This window comes from Poecilia latipinna, unplaced genomic scaffold, assembly GCF_001443285.1.
Source record: "Poecilia latipinna isolate Pla-1442-1.1 unplaced genomic scaffold, P_latipinna-1.0 Scaffold2915, whole genome shotgun sequence".
NCBI classification, from domain to species: Eukaryota; Metazoa; Chordata; class Actinopteri; order Cyprinodontiformes; family Poeciliidae; genus Poecilia; species Poecilia latipinna.
In genome coordinates this window covers 18,733-37,997 of record NW_015115531.1, presented here as the reverse complement: position 1 = coordinate 37,997, position 19,265 = coordinate 18,733, and the positions used below count along the sequence as shown (strand labels likewise).

Sequence of the window (19,265 nt, the reverse complement as noted above, 5' to 3'; positions counted from 1 at the left end):
CCCCCCCCCTGTCACTGGGGAGAGTTTGGCGGTTGCACAAATGAAAACTTCAAACCTCCCCCCCCAAAAAAAAAAAAAAAAAAAAGGCATTCACGCACACACACAGACACGCACGGGAATGCGCGCAAAAGTTCCAGAGCGTGGCACAAATTAAGAAAATAAAAAATAAAACGAAATAATGTGTAACAGAAGCCCAGACAACGCAGAAGAAATCCATTCAAGATTTTACCTAAACAAAAAAAAAAAAAGTCATATAAAGAGGATTATTGTGAAAAAAAAATACAAATGAAAATTAGGAAAAGAAAAATTAGATTCATCTTAATGAAGTTAAAATGTTCCCGATGGAGACAATTTAATTTACAACTCCGAAAGTTCAGAATTTCCCCACTAATTACCGGAGCTCAATTCTTTGAATTTCTTTCATTTTCCAAAATCGGTCCATTTATAGTTCTGTAAATCTGTTCAAATAATAATAATAATAATAATGAACATATTTATCTCACCTGTTCTCTGAACCTTTCGGTTAAAAACAGTTCTTTAAAAAAATAAATACAAATAAATATACAAATAAAAACCCGGTAAACCCGCGCCTGACTGTAATAATCTTTTAGATGTTTTATTTCTTGCTGCTCGGCCCCGCAGGTTTGAGGAAAAAAGGCAACAGCTGATGGATTCAGAAACGACGCATCTGAAATGTTTCCTGCAGAATAAACAGAATATTAATCGGGATATTTTCCCCACTAAAAGCTTTGTTCAAACTGGCGAAATTAATGAGATAAAAACAGGCAAACATTTATGCTTTTTTATTATTATTAATATTATTACTACTTATAACTAAAAAGTTATTTGCACGCACTTTTGCGCTCTTTCCTGCACTGGAGATGGCTGAAGGTTCCGCACAGGTGTGCGCAAAAGCTGCGCGTAATCCGCTGCTTATCAGGATTTATTTTTATTCTCTTTTTGTTGTTGTTGATTCAACCTTCCTCCTCTCCTTGACATGCAGACATGCGGTGTGTAAATGTGAGAATGAACGTGAATGAGTGAGTGAGAGTGAGTGAGTGAGTGAGTGAGTGAGTGCGCCGCTCTCTCTCCCCTCTGCGCGTCCCCGGATACCAAAGTGGGGCAATGAGACGAGCCGCGCCGCAGCTGGCAAATCATCGATTTGAGCATCATGCGAACGGGGAGGGGCGCTCCGTTTACCTGCCACCCCTTCATCTCAAAGCAGCCCTCCTTCCTCACATGCCGCCACTCTCCTCTCCTCTCCTCCACTTCACCCACGCTGCCCGCAGCGCACGGTTGTTCGCGTTTTCTGCGCTCCGTGTGCGCTCCTTCAACTTCAACCTCTCCCCGCCTGTGCGGTCTCCACAAGACCACCCCCCTCCTCCACCTCCTCTTCCTCCTCCTCCGCCTCTTTCTCCTCCTCATCCGTCGGACTTTTGACTTTTCAGAGCAGCTTTTCCTCCCACAGAGCAGTCGCCTATTTTTGGATCTCTCGCCGCGGTGGAGCGCTGAAACGGGGAGGCTGTTCAACTTTTGATGGAAAACAGGAGGTCGAGCGGCTGCTGACTTTAAAGGTATGGAGCCACACAGCCGCACATGGCCGCCCTCAGCTGATCGGGGTCATTTAAAGTCTCACCATCAGAAAAACAAAACAAAAACAAATAAGGTGCGTCTCCTTTAAATGAGGATGATCAACTTTTGCGCATATTTTCTTCCCAAATCTAAAATGTATTCACTGAAATTCACTTATTTAGGCAGGTGGATGTTTTGAAGTGACATAGCTGCACATTCATGAAATTATATTCAATATAAGGAATAAAATAAAAGCGATATAAGAGGACTGCATTTCTGTTTCAGAAAGTTGTAAAAGCCAGAAAACTCGGTGAAAGTTGACTAAAGTCAGGTGAATGTTGCACACCTGTCACCTCATGTTTCCGCCTCACTTTAAAAATGATCCTGAAATAATTGTTCTTCATATTTTGATTTCCTTCCCACTGAAAAACCGTGAAATCTTTCAGACGCTGTTTGATCTGAATCGTCTGTTCTGTGAAAAAAATGAGTCACATTTTGAGTTTTAAGATGAAGAAGTGATGCTGCTGTTTGTAAAAAAACGAGGACGGATTCTGATGTTTACATTTTCAAGAGATTTTATTGAATCAGGTCGGTTGTAAAACTAATATGGAGTTTTTTGGGGGGGGTAAAAGATCAAACAAGTGAAGGATATTTTGACATTTTAGTGTTTGAGCATACTGACATTCATGTGCTAAGAGAAAACTAATAACAGTGTTTATGTGGAAAGACAGCAAATGTTTGTATTTACAACTCAAGTTTTATGCGTCCTGGACTCACCTCATCGTTTCTCCTCTGCTCACTCTTTCTCTTCGCTGCTTGAGTCAAACTTTTTTTAATTTAATGTCACGGCAGTAAAAGTTTTTCAGTCTGACTGGGTGTCAGCGAGTCCAGTGAGATGCAGAGATGCTGCTTCTTCCCCTGTGGCTGTGCGGATGAATTAACAACCAGAACACTGTGCAGGTTGTGTGTGTGTGTGTGTGTGTTTTTTTGACAGGCAGATAGGAGTGTGTGTTGCCGTCTTCTGTTGTGCGTGGGCACCGCTGCTCTGTGGTGTGCAGCCTTTTAAAGGTTTCACTGTCTGCTCCTTTAGAGAAAAGAAAAAAAAAAAAGCTGACATTTCACACAGGCAGCGGCTCGGCCACTGGCTTAATCAAGATCGCTCATAAATAGACGTCAGCAGAAATGCAGGTTTGACCCGATGACTCAGAGACCCGAGCAGATGTGTCAGATTGGACTATTAGTCGGGGATTTTCATGAATAATCGTGCGAGCGAACGTGCACCGGTGAGATAAAGCGTGGCACTTTCTTTTGCATGTGAGAAAACGGATCATGGCGAAGAACCGGTGATTTTTCTCCTTTTATCTTTGCAGATCTCTGGCAGCTCAAGGTGCTGCGGCTTATCTGGTCAGTACCGTTGAGAGCAGCAATTCACACACACACCAACACAAAGAGCCCTTTTCCTGTCTCAGGCTTGCCATGTGTCACTTCTTGTAACATAGCCTTCTGACAAAGGCGAAAAGCCTCGAGAAGAACAACTTCTCAGTATTACTCCTCGGCTTTGAGAGAGAGAGCTCCTCTTCAACCACTTTTTATCAGTTTGTGGTCGGGAAAGTGGCACAAAGATGCACCTCTTTCTCACACACACACACACACACACACACACGTGTCCCCAGGCGGACACGTCAACATGCTTGGCGAAATCTGTAAACTTGCTTGGCAGGAATGATAAGAATCAGAACATGAGGATGGCTGAACATGACTGCCAGGTCACAACGATGCGGCGGCGGCGGAGAGTAAAACATCTGTCACAGCTTATTAACCATGTGATAAAATCCCGTTTCTCTTCTTACAATAACCGCTCTGTGAGTTACAGTCAGCGGGCTGGTCTCGGGAAAACAATTGCAGGGTTTCCACCTTTCTTTCTTTCTTTCTTCTTTTAACTTGCAGGTACAACCTTTGTTCTTCATCGTCTTGGTTTTGTTTTCATTACGACTAATCGAAACCAGAGCACGTTGCATTTACTGTAGCGTAGTAGTGTACGAGCAGGAAGTCGGCTTGTGATGTGCGCCAAGGCGTTTTGCAGCCGTGATCCCAGCCAGCGTCTGGGATCGGTTCGGACTGCGTTCTTTGGGGATCATCTGATGGTTGCTGAGCTCCAGAGTCTGTTCCCGTGAACACGAGGGACCAATTAGTGAACACAAGACAAAACAAAAATTTAAAAACCCAGCGCTTGGTTCTGTTTTATTTTGTTTTTATTTGTTCCCAAACTCACACCTCAAAGTAGAGATGCACCAGTCTGGGTTTTCCAGGCCAAAACTGATTCCTGTTTTTATTTGCTATTCTAGTTTTGAATGAGGAAAACTCATTAAGAGTGTAGTCTTTTAATTAAAAAAAAAAAAGAACCTGCAGAATATTTTTTCCTTTTATGCTTGATGTGTTGCAGTTCCTAAAACGTAGACTTAAAATGTCCAGTTTTCTTTTAAGTCCTATTTTATTTCTGAGTTTTATAACATAAGAGTCAGAAAATGTGCTGCAGGTTTAGTGATAGACGCCAGAGTTTAGAATCCATCAGTCAAAATGAAGAAATTTCTAAATTAAATCATTAAAACTCGTCTTATACTCCAGATTTTAACGTGATTTTAGTCAAACTTAAAGTGCATGCTGTCAGTTGATGCACTTACTGACAGAAAACTTACGTTTTTTAATGCAATTAATGGATATAAAAAAGGAAAATGAGATTTTTAAAAATATGTATTTGACCTGTGGATCAGGGTTTTTTCTCCTCCAAGGATTTTGACGCGTTAAAGAGAAAAAAAAAGGAGCTGCGTGCTGTTTATCAGAAGTAATGAATTTAATACATAATCTAGATTTATGCACCAAATCATATGTTTTTAAGCTTTATTGGATTTTTCTTTAACTAAAAAGCCTGTATCAACATACATGCTGCTGGCTGTGATTTGTTCCTTTTTTAAAAACTGACTGTTTAGTATTTTAAAAGCTGATTCTGATCCCACTTCAAATGGCTGGTGCATCTCAATCAAGCTAAAAATAAAAAAGAAGAAAAAGCCTCAACTAAAAATGTTAAATTTCCGCCTCCATCTCCCTCTCTGAGTTGAGACTTCTCCTGAAATTCTTCCATGTTCCCCTTCATCTCTCTGGTGTTTGCAGAGATTTTAGAGCTGAGGCTGATATCTCGTCTAAAACCATTAATCGTCCTTCTCTGCCACCTCGATAATTATCGCTGTGGCAAAATAACAGCTCAGCAAACAGTGAAATTATACCTGCGGTAGGGAGTGGAGTAAATACCTGTTTTAGCCGCCAGCAAGTGTATTTATTAGACTGTCGCCAGTAAATAAGAGGCCTGTCTCGCTTCTTTTTTTTTTTTGCGTGTTAAATGTGTGGCTCTTTGGGGATTCGGTGTGTGCACGCTCCTCAGTGTAGAACAACTCTGTCAGACTGCTAATAGAGGAGAAAGATAACAATGATTTTCTTCATCTACGGCATGTTGCAACTAGTTTGTGGAGAAGGGAAAGAAGAAAAAAAAAGCTTGGCGCTTGGCGAGTTAATAGTGATTGCTGCATTCCTGGGCTGGAAATAATGAAAGATACCAACACCCCCCCCGACACCAGCAGCAGCTCTGCTGTCAGATACAGACATGCCACCCTGACTGCATCAGGAGCTGCAGCTCATTTTGTCATTATGTGAAACTTTATTTTTTTATAGGAAGCACAAAAACCCAGCGAGGTTCTGCTGTTGCAACATGTTTGGTTGCATTTATTTTGGTGTATGTTTTGCATACTGTTGATCCAGATTCCTCGGCTTGCTGATAAAAGCCTCACATTGTCTCGGCGTCCTCAGAATGGGCTCGGCGAGTTGCGCTCCGAGTCCGTCATCTCGGTTTCGTCACGCTCCTCCAAAGTGACATTCCTCCTGCTCGCCTTCTTTTCTCCCTGCTTCTTATTTCCTGCAATTAAAGGATGCGTGCATGCAAGTTTTTCACGATTCAAATCACATTACACGTCCCACCGTATATATTTTCCCTTCTTCCTTTTTTTTTTTTAAACCACATTGTCTTTTGTTGTGCTGCTTGTCTTTATCCAATCTGTGTAGGTTTTTCCAGAATCCTTTTGTTTGGGGGAGGAAAAAAAGGAGCGATTTGGAGGAAAGCGCATCCCGCTAAGATCAGGTTGTTAATACCCACCCACGTACCCCAATGAAACAATTTCAACACACTGTATTCTCTCCGCCTGACACACACACTTGCCTTAACAACTGTTTTGTTCGTCAGGGGATGGATGATTTATCCTGTGACGAGGGATTAAATCTGCACAGAAAAAACACAGATAAAGAGGCGCATCTTTCAGAAAGAGACTCTTGTCAGGAGCAGTTTGCCTCCGTTTCTGTCAGGCGTCACTTCCTGGCTCACCTGCAACTCTTTCCCTTGGGATTGCTCTGTTTAAAAAAACCCCAGCTGGACATGCTGACCTTCCTCACCCCTTGCTCACAAAGCCAGCTCCTCATCCTCCGTCTCACGCACACAGACACTCCCCTCCCTTCACCGCCTGTCTGGCTGTATTAATTGTTAATTTGTTGCGATCCACGAGGCAGAAATTAGAGTTTGATTATTCGGTCATGTGAAAGGCCGACCCGTCCGGCCTGCAGTGGCAGAAAAGTCATTTTCTGTTAAAAGAAACTGCTCCGCCTCTGATGCCTGTTGATTGTCTGGCAGCTAATTGGTTCTGTAATCTAATAAAGCGAGAGCTGAGAGCGGGCCGGTTCGGACACAGGTTGATTTCAGAGGAGTCGCGGGGAGTTTTGAGGCGTTCGGAGAGGCGAGGCGCGGCGCAGCCTGCACGCCGGAGCCGAGCGGATGTTCGTGTACATGCGTGGGAGTTGCAGCGTGTACAGTGCACGCCGCGCACTTTAAAGGGGGGTGACTGTTGAGAAGCCGAGTGTTTGCGGTGTGAGAACGTTGTTGTTGTCTTTTCGTCTTCCAGCGCAAACGGTTCTGGTGTTTGTCGGCGCGGCGCGGCAGGCGCAGGCCGAGCGGCGTCAGGCCTTGATGTCAGCTGACCCGAGGAGGAGACCACTTGCTCTGCTGCTATTTCTGTCTTCTTCATGTGATTATAAAACAATTAAAGACTCGGGAACTGACTCTCGGTTCATCATGCCCCCCCCCTGTTCCTGTTTTCTGCTTCCTCTGGCACCACAACATGGACATAAATGATCAAAATCACCTTCTTTTCAGACGGTTCTACTTGCTTATCTGCATCCACAACATGTAAAGTCTTTTTAAGGAAGTTGTGATAAATGTGTTTTATAATTTTTGGGGAGTTTTATAGACCTCTCTGGGAAGACGCACTGCAAAAACACAAAATCTTACCAAGTATTCTTGGTCTAGTTTCAAGTGGGAATATTTTAGTATACTTGAAATAAGGCAAAACAAACACAAAAGTAGCTTTTCTGCAAGATATTGGAGCTATTTTAAGTCAGTAATTCCTTAATACTGATGGTTTCACAGGAAGATTATTTCACAGTATTTTTCCCAGGTGAAAGTGAAATAATCTGCCAGTGGAACTTGTACTTTTTCATCAATTTTAAGGAATTATTTGCTTAAAACAAACTCGTATATCTTACTGAAAAGTTACTTTTAAGTCAGTTTTGTCTTACTTCAAGTATACAATGTATTTGCAGTAGAAAATAGGCAAAACACTTTGTAAGACTTTGTGATTTTGCAGTGCAGTGCATGCCAGTATTTATTTCAACAAACCCAAATTGGATCCCATAATTCTGAATTTTATGGGATTTCTTTTTACTTTTCTAGATCAAATTTCTTCAAAATGAGAAAAAAAAACAATTTGTTCAGTTTTATTTGACTTTATTTCCACTTCCAGTGTCTGTATGAGGCTCGTCTGCGCCCCCACTCACAGAGGCGTCTTTTTGACACATTCCTCGACAGATTTATTAAAATCCTCCGCAGTCTCTAATAAATAACACCATTATGTTTGCGTTATTGTGGGAGACGCTTCAGAGTCGAAACCGGTGGCGGAGCTTAGCCCCCATGCTGTTTGTGTTTGCCGCTCAGACTAATTTGTATTAGGAGGCAAATAATCGTATTAATGCCCATTAGAGGCATCACAAGTGGCGAGCATGAAGACATCACAGACACCTACGTGCTGCGAGCGGCGGCGGCGCGGCACGGCTTCGCGTGACGCGCTAAATAAAGACGCTCCTCGACGCCGAGCCAACTGTGATGTGTTTTCTTAGTCATGTTCTCCCCCCTTTGTGTGCTGATTGTTGGTGTCTTCTTTAAAGAAATGGGCTTAATGAGACGTAAACGTGAGGCTTTTACTCAGCAGGCCAAATGTGATACACAGATAAGCGTTACCTTTGATAATGCACACTCTGCAGGTGGTGCAGATATTCTGTCATTTCTCATGACGTCTTTACAAATGTGGCCATCAGGCATGAAAAAAAGAGAAAAAAAAGATCCTGCCTGCGCAGTCCAGAGGCCTGAACAGAGCTAAATCTGCATTCAGAACGTGATTATGACAGCACAAGACTAGCATGTTTTAAAACCAGCTTTCTCTGCTTCAAAGCCTTTTTTTTTTTCTTGCTCCTCTTTTCTGCGAGATACAAAAACCGCTATATGTTAATTGATAATCAGCAGTGTTGATTCAGTGGTGCATTCAGTGCAAATCTGTGCCCTTCTGGATGTCAGAGGGTTTCCGCGAGCCGCGCTCGGTGCCAAAGCCTCGCCTGGCAGTGGCGGCACCTGTTGGCTGGTGCCAAGGCCTGGCAGGGGTTATCGGCGCTCTCTCTCTGATGGCGCCCGACAATCGCTGTGGAAAATGACTGCGGCGGTTTGCGTCATGCCAGAGAGAAAAAGAGCATTTGTCGACAATGGCTCGCTTTTCACCGTCGCTCGGTTACCGAGAGTGGCCGGGAGGAAAGGGGACGTAATAGGTGGGGGAGAAAAACCTGCAGAAGACGTCAAATGTGGGAAAACATGTGAGCATGCATGATGTTTTTTGCAGCAGTGCTGTGAAAGTCGAGGTGTCGCAAAGTGGGAGACGCAGAGGGCGTGATGAACTGGAGCAGACATGCAAAAAAAATAAAAATAAAGCTGCATGAAAGCAAAGTTGAGTAATTATTGTAGTGATGTTTGCTTTTTGTTTGAGGTAGGAGTGGGAATTCATCGTATCGTTTGTCATTTATCGTGATAAATTTCTTGTCATGATGAGAATTTTGAGTTATTGTTACAATACATTCCAGCTAATATTCAATAACCCCCAAAAGTATCTGTGTTGTTGGTTTTACCATTTTCTCCACTATTTATTTATTAAATATTAATAATTGTGAGCAGCTTGGTGACACAAAGGAATGCATTACAATTTTTCTCAAAAGCAGAATTTACATTTGTTGGGTTTTGAATGCTGAGATGCAGTCAGGCCTAAAAAAGAAGTAATGAATAGTTCTTATTGTCACCAGGACATATTGTGATAAAACTTAAAGTCCATACCGCCCACCACTTATTTCAGTCTGTTGTCTGTTTGTCACAATCTGCAAAAAAAATGTCAGTACTTTTATGTGGAATTTGGAAGAATTGTTGCCTGTTTTTGTTACTTAAAATGCCTAAAAATGTAAGAATCAGAGAAACTAAACATTTGCTGCTGTTCTGTATTTTTTCAGAGCTGTATGTAGATGTTTTATCCTGAAAGAGCTTCAACCTTGTTTGGATTTTAGGTTTGAAATCGCTCATTCTTCTGATTGAAAACGAACTGAAAACGAACTGATTCTGGTCTGCGACGGCACACAGCACAGCCGTGTAACCACACTGCACACCACAGCTGTGCTTAGCTGTCAGTGTTGGCAGTTTTCTGAAACCCTGAGCATGGTCGAGATAAGAATTGATAGGTGAATCTGTGTGGCGGCGTCGGTTCGTCACTGTAGACGTTTTGGTCAGGAGGGGGTCTATAAAAAGTCTTCCTTCCATTTCCTTTCAAAGAAAGCCACAGTCGTAGGTCTCCGTTTTAAATTCAGACGCCCCCGCAAAACTTCACACTGAACCAGGTGTCAACCACGCCATTGTTCCATTGTGGATCCGAAAGGTGAGTTTCACATTGTAGTTTTTCTGTTTAAAAGTGTCAGCCTTCTTCTGCCTTTTACAAACATGTTTGCAGGTGAACAAACTTTTGACCCCGCAGTCGAGGTGGGCGGAACAATGATTTGGTTTCTCATGTGGCTGATGATATAACTCAGTTTTACTTTATCTGCATCTTGTTGCTGTACCTGTTTCTCTTTCAAATTAAGCTTAATTGCATCTCAACTCCAGAACTGACCGCCTTTCTTTACAGTCATCACGTCGTGTTCCTTTCTTTGCTGACTCAAGTGCTTCCTCCTCGTTCTGAGTTGATTTATACGCCCCCCGCCCCCAGGTCTCGTTTTGTGCCCTGCAAAGATTTATTGACATGTACGAAGCGACTCGTACCCGCCTGACCTGTGAGGTCGCCTCAGAGCCTCTGGTTCTGACGCTGTGATAGGTGCGCAGGCTTCCTGTGTTCTGTTGGTTTCCTGTTTTTGTTCTTACGCGACCTGGACAGACGCGGCTTCTCACCTCTCATTTGTTGCAGCAATTAAGGGAGGAAAGCGCACTCGTCTTACATGGGTTACAGATTTGCGTGACATCAAGAGAACAAATAAACAACATTTTAGATGCTTTTTCTCACCTGAGCATGCCCATCTTCAGCATTAATAATCCCACAGTAAACTGTTATTATAAACCCACCTTTTAATTACATACAAACAGTATATCAGTGCTTCTGTTGTCTGTTTCAACAGATTAACTTTTTTGACGCTTCTGAAATAATTGCACAAGTAACAACAACAACGACCAGCTGCTCTCTGAACGTTTTGTCCTTCTGAATGTTTGACAGTTCAGACTTTTGTTGACAACGTCAACAGAGATTACCCCGCCTTATATTTTGGGATAATCTACTTTGACATAATGGAGAGCGCAGGTTAAAGTTTATAAGGTGTTATGTTTGCATAAAAAGAAGTTTAACTTACTTACTTTTAATGCAATAATGCGTAAGCATAAGATTGGATATATGCAAAATATAAAATATGTATCGTAGCTTTAAGGTGGCTCATTTTCCTCCATGTTTGGCTCATATAAATGTATTTCTGGGCCACTTTTGCACAATAAATGCAGGTAAAATAAAAATAGAAAACTGTTTGAATGACACATAAGCATGAAAATAACACACAGCCTTAATAGATTGAAGTATTTGGAGTCTGTGTGTGTGTGAGAGCATCTGTGTGCTGCTGCCCACTAATAAATGCAGGACCGCCTCACTCTAATCAAGCTGATTAAAAATTTCTGTGTGCACAGTCTGAAATCACACCGACGGTGTGTGTGTGTGTGTGTGTGTGTGTGTGTGTGGGGGGGGGGTTATAGTTGTTTATGTGTGAGTGAAATGTATTTTCTTTCTAACTCAACTTTTTGAGAAATATGTCCAAACAAATGGCTGTTTGTTGGTCTCTTTCTCTCACATACACATTCACTCTCTTCCAGGGGCGGACAAAGGTTATATGGGGGGCCGGGGACCCATTGAATTGGCCACCACAGTGCCACCATGCTTAATTGAATTGTTCTTTTCAATCAAATCATTTAAATTTTATTTGTATAGCACATTTTAGCAACAAGGCATTTCAAAGTGCTTTACATCATAAAAACATGAAGTCACGCAACTTTTATGTCATGCATTCTTTCCATATCAATTGTTTTATAGTTAATTAGTAAGCTAGCAGTGAACTCCAGCTTTAACTTGAACTCTTAAACTACAAGTGAAAAATAAATTACTAATTGAGATTTTTTTAATAAACTATTAGATTATTACCATTATGTAAACATAACTGCAAAACTATGGAGAGTGTTTATTGCATAATTTGTGTAAGAATTCACCTTGTGATGGCTGATTGCTGAGGCAGCTTAATGCAACTGAAATTTTACAAAATTAAAGCAGAATAAGCAGTTTAACAACACTATTTGTTCATAAGTGAAGATCTTCATAAAATATTATTAAAAGCTCTATTGTGAAAAGAGGGAACAAAATTAAAGCGACTAAAATTGTCCGTCCAGCTTCTGTTCATTTACAATGCAGGCTAGCTAACCGTAGCAGCGTGGCATTTGAAAGAAGGCGGTCTATGTTTTCAGAGTTATCTTGATTTTTTTCCCCTCTAGCACCAACATCGCAGAAAGGTCAGATAATAATTGTGGAGAATGTGTGATGTACTTGTGATCAGGATGTTGTGTTATAAGTATAATAACATAATTAAAATTCCTTCAGCGATGATTCACATGTTGTGAAACGTCACAGCATAGAGAGTCTATGCTCACATATTTATATTATTTATAGTAACTTGTGCAAAACTGGTTTAATCACAGCTAAACCTTGTAGAAAAAAACTGGTTTTAACTTGCTATATTACAAATAAGACAATATTTTATTTAATATTTACCACTGGGAGTCAATATCTGTGTTGCTTTTGACAGAGTTGACAATCTTCCAAAGCAAAGAAGATCGTAATATCGTCTATAAATCACGTTAAATTAATACAGTTTTTTTTGGATGAAAACTAGCCTTTGGTGCAACGTAAATGTATTTGCATTGAAGTTGTTCATATCACTGTCAGATTCCTTTTCTGAAAAGAAAAAAAAAAAAACAGTTCGACATAAATTATAGTTTAAAAATGTTGCAAAATGTTTTTGTCATATTTTCGCCTCTACTAGCTAAATGCTGCATCTGAGCAATTTAGAAAAAGACAGTTTATTTTTTCCCACGCTTACAGGAAAAACAAATTGTCCAGTCAGAAAATATAAACACACATTACTCCTTTTAGTAGCAACATGCCCGATAGGCACTGGCCTGGCTACCTCAGCATACAGCCTGACTAATTAAACAGAGAATATTAGCTTGTTTAAGTTTCCACATTAAAAACTTAAAATTGTCTACTAACGTTAGTGGGGGTTTGTTCTATTTTGCATAGTACTGTGTAAAAATGAATGATAACATTCTTAAAGACGCATTTATCAATGTTTTATTATTTTAGCAACAGTACGGATAAATGTTGCTTATTTTGAATAAAATCAATTAGATTATAGACTAAATTTCAGTTTCACTACTTGAGCAAATATAAAACCTTAGTAATTTTAGGTCATCATGTGAGGAAAATCTCAAATTCCTACCTGCTTTAAAAATATATATTTAACATTTTAAAACTGTTTACAATTAAGAGCTCAAAATTATGAGCAAATTAAAAGTCAGGCTTATTCTTATTAAATTAGAAAATCTAGATATAGTTCAGTATTTTTCAGTGGGGTTCTTGTAAAAGCAGTTGTTATGTTATTTGCAGTGTATAACCTCCTACACCTAATTATTTAGTATAGGTAAAGAATAAAGTGCTAATCTGGAAAGTGGCTAAAACCAAAAGTTATGTTTACTGTGTGAAAAGCAACTTTTAGTCTCAAAAACATGTTAGCAGCTTATTTGAAAACTATTTCAAGAACTATTAAACTGTGTCAAGTGTCTGAAACCAGTAACTATGTAGACAGGAAATGGAGGTTGGAGGCGGTGCGCCGCCAATATTCTTCTGGTGTGAAACATGAACTGAGAACGGAACAAATAATCACCGATCAGAAAAACATCCCAAAAGAAAAGTAAGGCAGTTTAAAAATTAATAAATTAGTTTTTAGTAAAAACATTTTCTCTGCTTTACTTTCATATCAGACTACAAATCCAGTACTCTTACGTTCTGAGTATTTGTTTCAAATAGAAAGATTATTCCAGTCACGCTGCCTCCTAACTCAAATTCATGTGTAAATTATCATCATGTGACAAGAGTTGAAAGATTATTAAAAAAGGATATTTTTGTGATTTTAGTTGTTTCCAGATTGCAGAATGCACACTTTGCCTTTCGGTCAGGTAGATTAATCTAAATATAGAGCAGATATATACCCCTCCTCCCCAAAAAGAAATATTTACTGCAGGTAAGATAATATCAGCTCATAAACTTTTAACAGAAACTTGTAAGAAAATTACTTTAAGACATAAAGGTGTGTAAATTAGAATATCAGGAAAAATGTTCATTTATGTCAGCCTGAATTCATCAAGTGAAATATGTAAACTCATACAGTGTGATTTTAGGTTTTTATTTTGGTTCATTTTAAAGATTATAGCTTAGAGCTAACGCCAACTCTAAATTCAGAAATTAAATATCGCATCGTACCAATAAAAACGGAACTCTGTTACATTGTGGCTTACACAAAAAACCATTATCTGACATGATGGTAGACCACAAAAAGTCATTCAAGCATATTGGTGGAAAGCTTAGTGGAAGGAAAAACTGTGGTTGAGGGTTATGAAGCACTGCCCAATAAACAATTTAATTGAGATTCACAAATTGTGGAGTGCAGCTTCAATGCTTCATGGGTCATACTCTGACGTATTTAGGAAAAAGGACTGAACTGAACCAAAAGTAAAACTCAGCATTTCATTTTGAGTTCCCAGAGTCTGGAGAAAGAGTGGTGAGGCACTGGACCCAAGTTGCTTGAGATCCAGTGTGAAATCTTCCAGTTTCAGTGGGGATTTGTGGAGCAGTGTCACCCACTGGTGTTGTTCCACTGTGTTTTCATCGTATCCTCAGTTCAGAGGAGTCTCTGGAATCATTTTTCTGCACTTCAAACTTTCCCTCCACTGACTTTATGGAGATGCTGATTTTATTTTCCAGCAGGACTGCCAAAAGTACCAGTAGCTGCTTTAATGACCGTCGCATTAACTGGCCAACTCACTGACCTCATAAACCTCACAGAGAAACTATGGAGTACCATAAAGAGAAAAATGAGAGATTGCAGACTTAACAATGCAGAAGAGGTGAAGGCCGCCATTAAATCAAGCTGGACGGGATTCTTTAAGGCCTTAGCATTGCTATGTGCTAATCGCTTCCACGCCACTCTGCATTGATGAATTCATGCAAAAATAGCGGCAAACAAATATTGAGCGCATAATCTGTCCAGAAAGTGCTAAAAGAAATATTTCTGGATTATTCTTAAAATTTAAATAAACAAAGTATACCATATTTATCTATATTATTTAAAACACTATAAGAGAACAGGATGAGAGAATGTTATAATTCTCTTACCAAAGTTGTTTAGTTTGAAGATTATAATTCAAGTGAAAGGATTTATGGTGGACTGATCATGAGCAAAACAAAGACGTTTATTTTTATAATAGTCACATCTTTTATTAGATTAACTAAATGTTTTATTGTACAAGACTATATCCCATGTTTTCATAAGAAACACTAATTTATGACTCTATCTTTCCTAATGTTTCTTTACTGTACATGGGCAAATGTGTTTACTTGATTTATTTTTCAGAAAATAGTCAAAAAAGTCTACTGAAATCGACAAAACTCTTTTTATTTCTATTTTTTGTTATTTTCTTTAAATCATACATCATTTTTATTATCACAGTGAAACACCAAAACAAATAAAATACACTCCCAGAAGTTTCTGTTAGCACATGCGCTAATTAGCTGATGGTATGGGTCGTGCTTCCAAGACAGATTCTGAAAGTTTTGTTCAAAATTATAATTTCTGAAACTGAATTTTGAGTTTTCATGACCTGTATGCTATAACAGTCAAACAAAAAGAGTTGAGATATGATAATGAAGTTTCACTTTTTAAACTGAATTAACTCAAACCTAAAGAAGCATGTTTGCAGACAAAGTAGGAGTGTCTCAAGAATAACGTCTGTCATTCTACTTTTGTTTGTTTGTTTTTAAATATTGCTAGCTTACTTCTCTGGCAGCGGACTTTCATTTTTTATTTTTATTTTTTTTAGTTTCACAATCTTGCTGTTGTAACAGCACAATCTTGTTTACTGTAAATTTAGTTTTTGTCAAGTGAAGTTACTGTTTGACACAGTTAAACACCACTCTCCATTTCAAAATCCAAATATTTATTTTAGTTTGCTACTCATGTAAGGTTAAAATCAACAGCCATAATAACACTGGTATGATGTAGGGTAAATATTAATGAGGCTCATGACAGTAGGTATGCTATACACATTGAATAGCTTAGCAATGATAAAGCATCTGGTGTTGACATGTTGGTTTGTGGGGCCCTAAATGAAAATCTGCTCAGGCCCCCAAAAAGGCTTAGGCCGGCCCTGCCTCAGGCTTGTAAAACCTTTTGAGAAAAGCCCAGTTTAAAAAATGTGAGCTATCCCTTTAAAGCTTCAATGTGTAACTTTCAAAAATATGTTTTTTCCATATTTGTTAAAACGGTCACCATGTTTTGACAGCAAAAATATGAGACAGATAATCTGTGAAAAGATCGATTTCCACCATCCTCTCCTTGAGCTACTATTGCTGGCTGAAGAAATGCTTCACTTCCGACCAAAAACGATCATTCAGAGGCAGGAGGAGGGTCTTAGTGCTGTCAATCAATGTCATGTACTCGCTGCTCAATGTGCTAATGATGGAGAAACAACTTACAGTTACAAGCAAACCACCGTCATTGCTGGCCATGCTAATCAGCCTGAGGCTCTGCTAGCTGCAGTGCTACATAGAGAGTGATTGACAGCACCAAGACCCTCCTCCTGGCTCTGATTGGTTGTTTATAGATAGCACTGAAGGCGGAAGAGCTAAATTTTTTCACAGTCTCATACCATACGGTCACAACAGAGTGACAGTTTCAACAAATACATAATAAAATATGTTTTTGAAAGAATTAAAGTGCTCTTGGATGCCCCCCTCTGGCCTCTGAGGGTCACTAAGCGGATCGCATAGTTCGCTAATACCTCACCCTGGCTCTGCTTCATGCTTTATAATGTTTCTCACCCCCCAAATAACGATATAGAAATAAATGTACCCCTCCTCCGCCACGCTGTTGGGAATGAGGAGGATAAAGAGGGGAAAGCGCAGGCAGCGGCAGCAGCGAGGAGAGCAGAGCAGTGAGGGGGGGAGTGATGAGTCAATACAACTAATAATTTAATGGGGACAGAGAGGGAGAGACGGAGTGAGAGGGGCAGAGACAGAAAGAAAGAAAGAAAGAGAAACAGAAGAGGAGCTCCGTCCGGACGCCAATCCCCCGTCCAACAGACAGGACGCCTCCTACTATCACTACCGCCGGGGCTGCTCTCGTCTCCGTCCACATCGAGGGTTTATTATCGGCTGCTATCCGGACTGCTCGGCGGCGGTGTTGGATGTCGCGGAGCGGAACTAGAGCCGAAGTCGCCTCTTGACTTGTAACCGTTGCAGCGGCGGTTGGAGGCGGCTAAACCCGCTCCACTTTATGAAGCTAAATGTCGCCGGTTTTACCGCTCTCCGTTTTTTCTGCCGCTTGTTTCCTCCAGCTGGACGGAATTAGCTAACGTTCAGGGGCTCCGGCACTCACAGAGAGACATAACCGCTCACCAATGTTCGCCTATCGCGGTCCATCTCGACCTCGTCGTCCCTCGCAGTGGCACACAGACGCCGGGTTGTTGTTGTTGTTTGTCCGCTGCGCTGCCAAGAAGAGCCGGAGAAAGCGCCTGGTTCAACACTGATTCTTTTTTAGCACAACCTCCCCGCTGTCATGCACACGGAGAGCGAGTCCCACTGAGGAGAGGACCCGGGAGTTGTTGTTGTTTTTTAAAAAGAAATATTTTTCTACCCTGGCTAAACTTGAAGGAGACGCGTTTTCCAGGCGGTGTTTTATGCTCTCCAGTGCTGAAGTTCTCAGATTCAGGTTGGTGTGTTATCTCAGTATGACCGAGCATAGGGCATGCCACTGATAGACTCAGGCTGATACAGGTGAATTATCTCTTTATTTATGTTTTTAAAAACCAGCAGAATAAAACAGATTTGTGTCCAAACATTGCCATAGAAAGAGAGAAAAAAACCAGCTGCTGTATGGCTTTTATTTTCCTGTCTGTACAGGTGTCAATAAAAGTCAATGAGGCAGTCGCAGCTTCTCCAAAAATGCTGCTGCTGCCTGTAGACCAGAAAAGTGAATCACACGGTGGATTTTAAAATTATTACTCACTTGTCAGGTGTAAAAGAGGCAGCGTTTAGTTTCAACCAACTCCTTGAAAACCTGAGATGCATAAGTCAGGATTGAATTATTGCACTATTTTATTTGTGGTTGTTTTTTTCTTTTCAACTCTGCATGCCGTTTTCATTGCACTCCACTCCATTTCTGCATAAGTCCACTCTCTTAGAATGTGATTTGAACTTTTGCTCCTGTTTTGTGTTTTAAGGTCATTTAAAAATCCTGACCTGGATCTGGACGGCATCCGGGTTTGGATTCCTCTCTGCCCTCCTCCCCTTCCTCCTCAAATTAGTTTGCCCCATTGCATGCTATGAATGGGGGAGTTCATGATCTTTTTTGCATGGGGGTGGATGATTTTGCCCTTTTCACTCTTTGAGCATTCCAGCTCACGTCCATCAGCTCCCGTTAACCTGCATGCACCATTACGTTTCCACCTCAACAAACGGCAGATTGAATTTTCACCACGATTCTGCTGAGTTGTAGCCGACCTCCTGAAGCAGCTGTGGGTGATGCAGAGTCCCCACATTCAAAATTTTGATGACTGATTATGAGTCAGCGGTTGCCTGTTCTGAACTTTCCTCGAGCCACCTTTTTTCTTTGTTTCCCCCCCCCCTGCCATCCCGGGCTCGTAAACGTTACTGTTTTTTTTTTTTTTTTTTTAATTAACGCTTTCATTGTAAAACCTATAAATAAAGTTCACACCTGTTGAGCAGCCGACATGTCTGTTGCACCAGAGCGATGCCGCGGCCTCTCGCCTCCCTTTGCCCTCCGAGCTGCAGCATGAAGCCACACGAAGAAGTGACTCACACATCGAATTGAGTTAGTTTCCTGCAACGCTCTGCAGAACCTTGGGTGTTTTCACTGCATGCAACCAAGAGCAATGTCGGGTGTTTGCAAAGCAAGTTCTACCTTCGTTACCCTTTTTTTTCCTCAAGAGTATCCGGCCGGACAGCCGTGAACGTTGCATCATTAAAAAATATGAACATTCCAGCAGCTTTATTCGATTATCTTCATAAATGATCCAAAAAATTAGCGGCTGATGTCTTTTCTTCCCCTTTCTGTTTATCCCTCCCCAGGTGATAGTGAGCTGAGGTGCTGAGGATGATGGACCATCTCAGCGAGTCGTGTCTGGGCAAGGAAAACTCGGAGCTAGTGGTAGGCGGCCTGGCCGAAGCCAAGGCCCCGCCGGCCAAGCTGCCCCGGCTGGAGCAGAACGGCAGCCCCCTGGGCCGGGCCAGGCTGGGCAGCGCCGGGGCCAAGCTCGCCGGGGTCCCGTACAAACCCGCTGGCCACCTGCTGAAAGCCTGCCACAAGAGAGGTAGGAGAGAATGCAAATGGTCAACTTTTTATTCAACTTTTCCTCAGACGTTTTTTAAAATCAGTAAACAGCTTATTATGACTGAGCCTGTTACAATAAGCAATGCAACAGTCAATCCCATGATAAATTGAAATAAGATGAATAATAATCGTTAATATTGTGGAAAAGTTGACATTTTGAAAAATATTGCAAACATTTGACACCCAATACAAAGTAGTTATTTTGCACTACCTGCCTCTTTTGCCTGTTTTCCCTGTCAAAGCTGAATGATTGATAT

At 40.9% G+C, this 19,265-nt stretch overlaps 1 protein-coding gene and 1 long non-coding RNA gene across 4 annotated transcripts in view; one reads left to right on the top strand and one right to left on the bottom strand.

Moving 5' to 3' along the window:
* Window positions 1-853: 853 nt before the first annotated feature.
* LOC106939578 (DNA-binding protein SATB1-like) overlaps window positions 854-19,265 on the top strand; it is a 31,224-nt gene continuing 12,812 nt past the window's right edge. The window contains exons 1-3 of one of the 3 annotated variants that reach the window (XM_015022027.1): window positions 854-1,574; window positions 2,943-2,976; window positions 18,747-18,988. In XM_015022027.1, coding sequence (XP_014877513.1) covers window positions 18,772-18,988 — 217 coding nt within the window. In that variant the 5' untranslated portion in view covers window positions 854-1,574; window positions 2,943-2,976; window positions 18,747-18,771. Of the gene's footprint in view, window positions 1,575-2,942; window positions 2,977-16,294; window positions 17,368-18,746; window positions 18,989-19,265 lie in introns of those variants that run through there. The other 2 variants (XM_015022025.1, XM_015022026.1) reach the window with 2 other exon arrangements.
* On the bottom strand, window positions 4,959-17,142 carry LOC106939579 (uncharacterized). Its single transcript, XR_001422878.1, has 2 exons — window positions 17,055-17,142; window positions 4,959-5,536 (listed from the first exon to the last, which is right to left on the bottom strand). It is a non-coding gene; the product is annotated as an uncharacterized LOC106939579 (long non-coding RNA).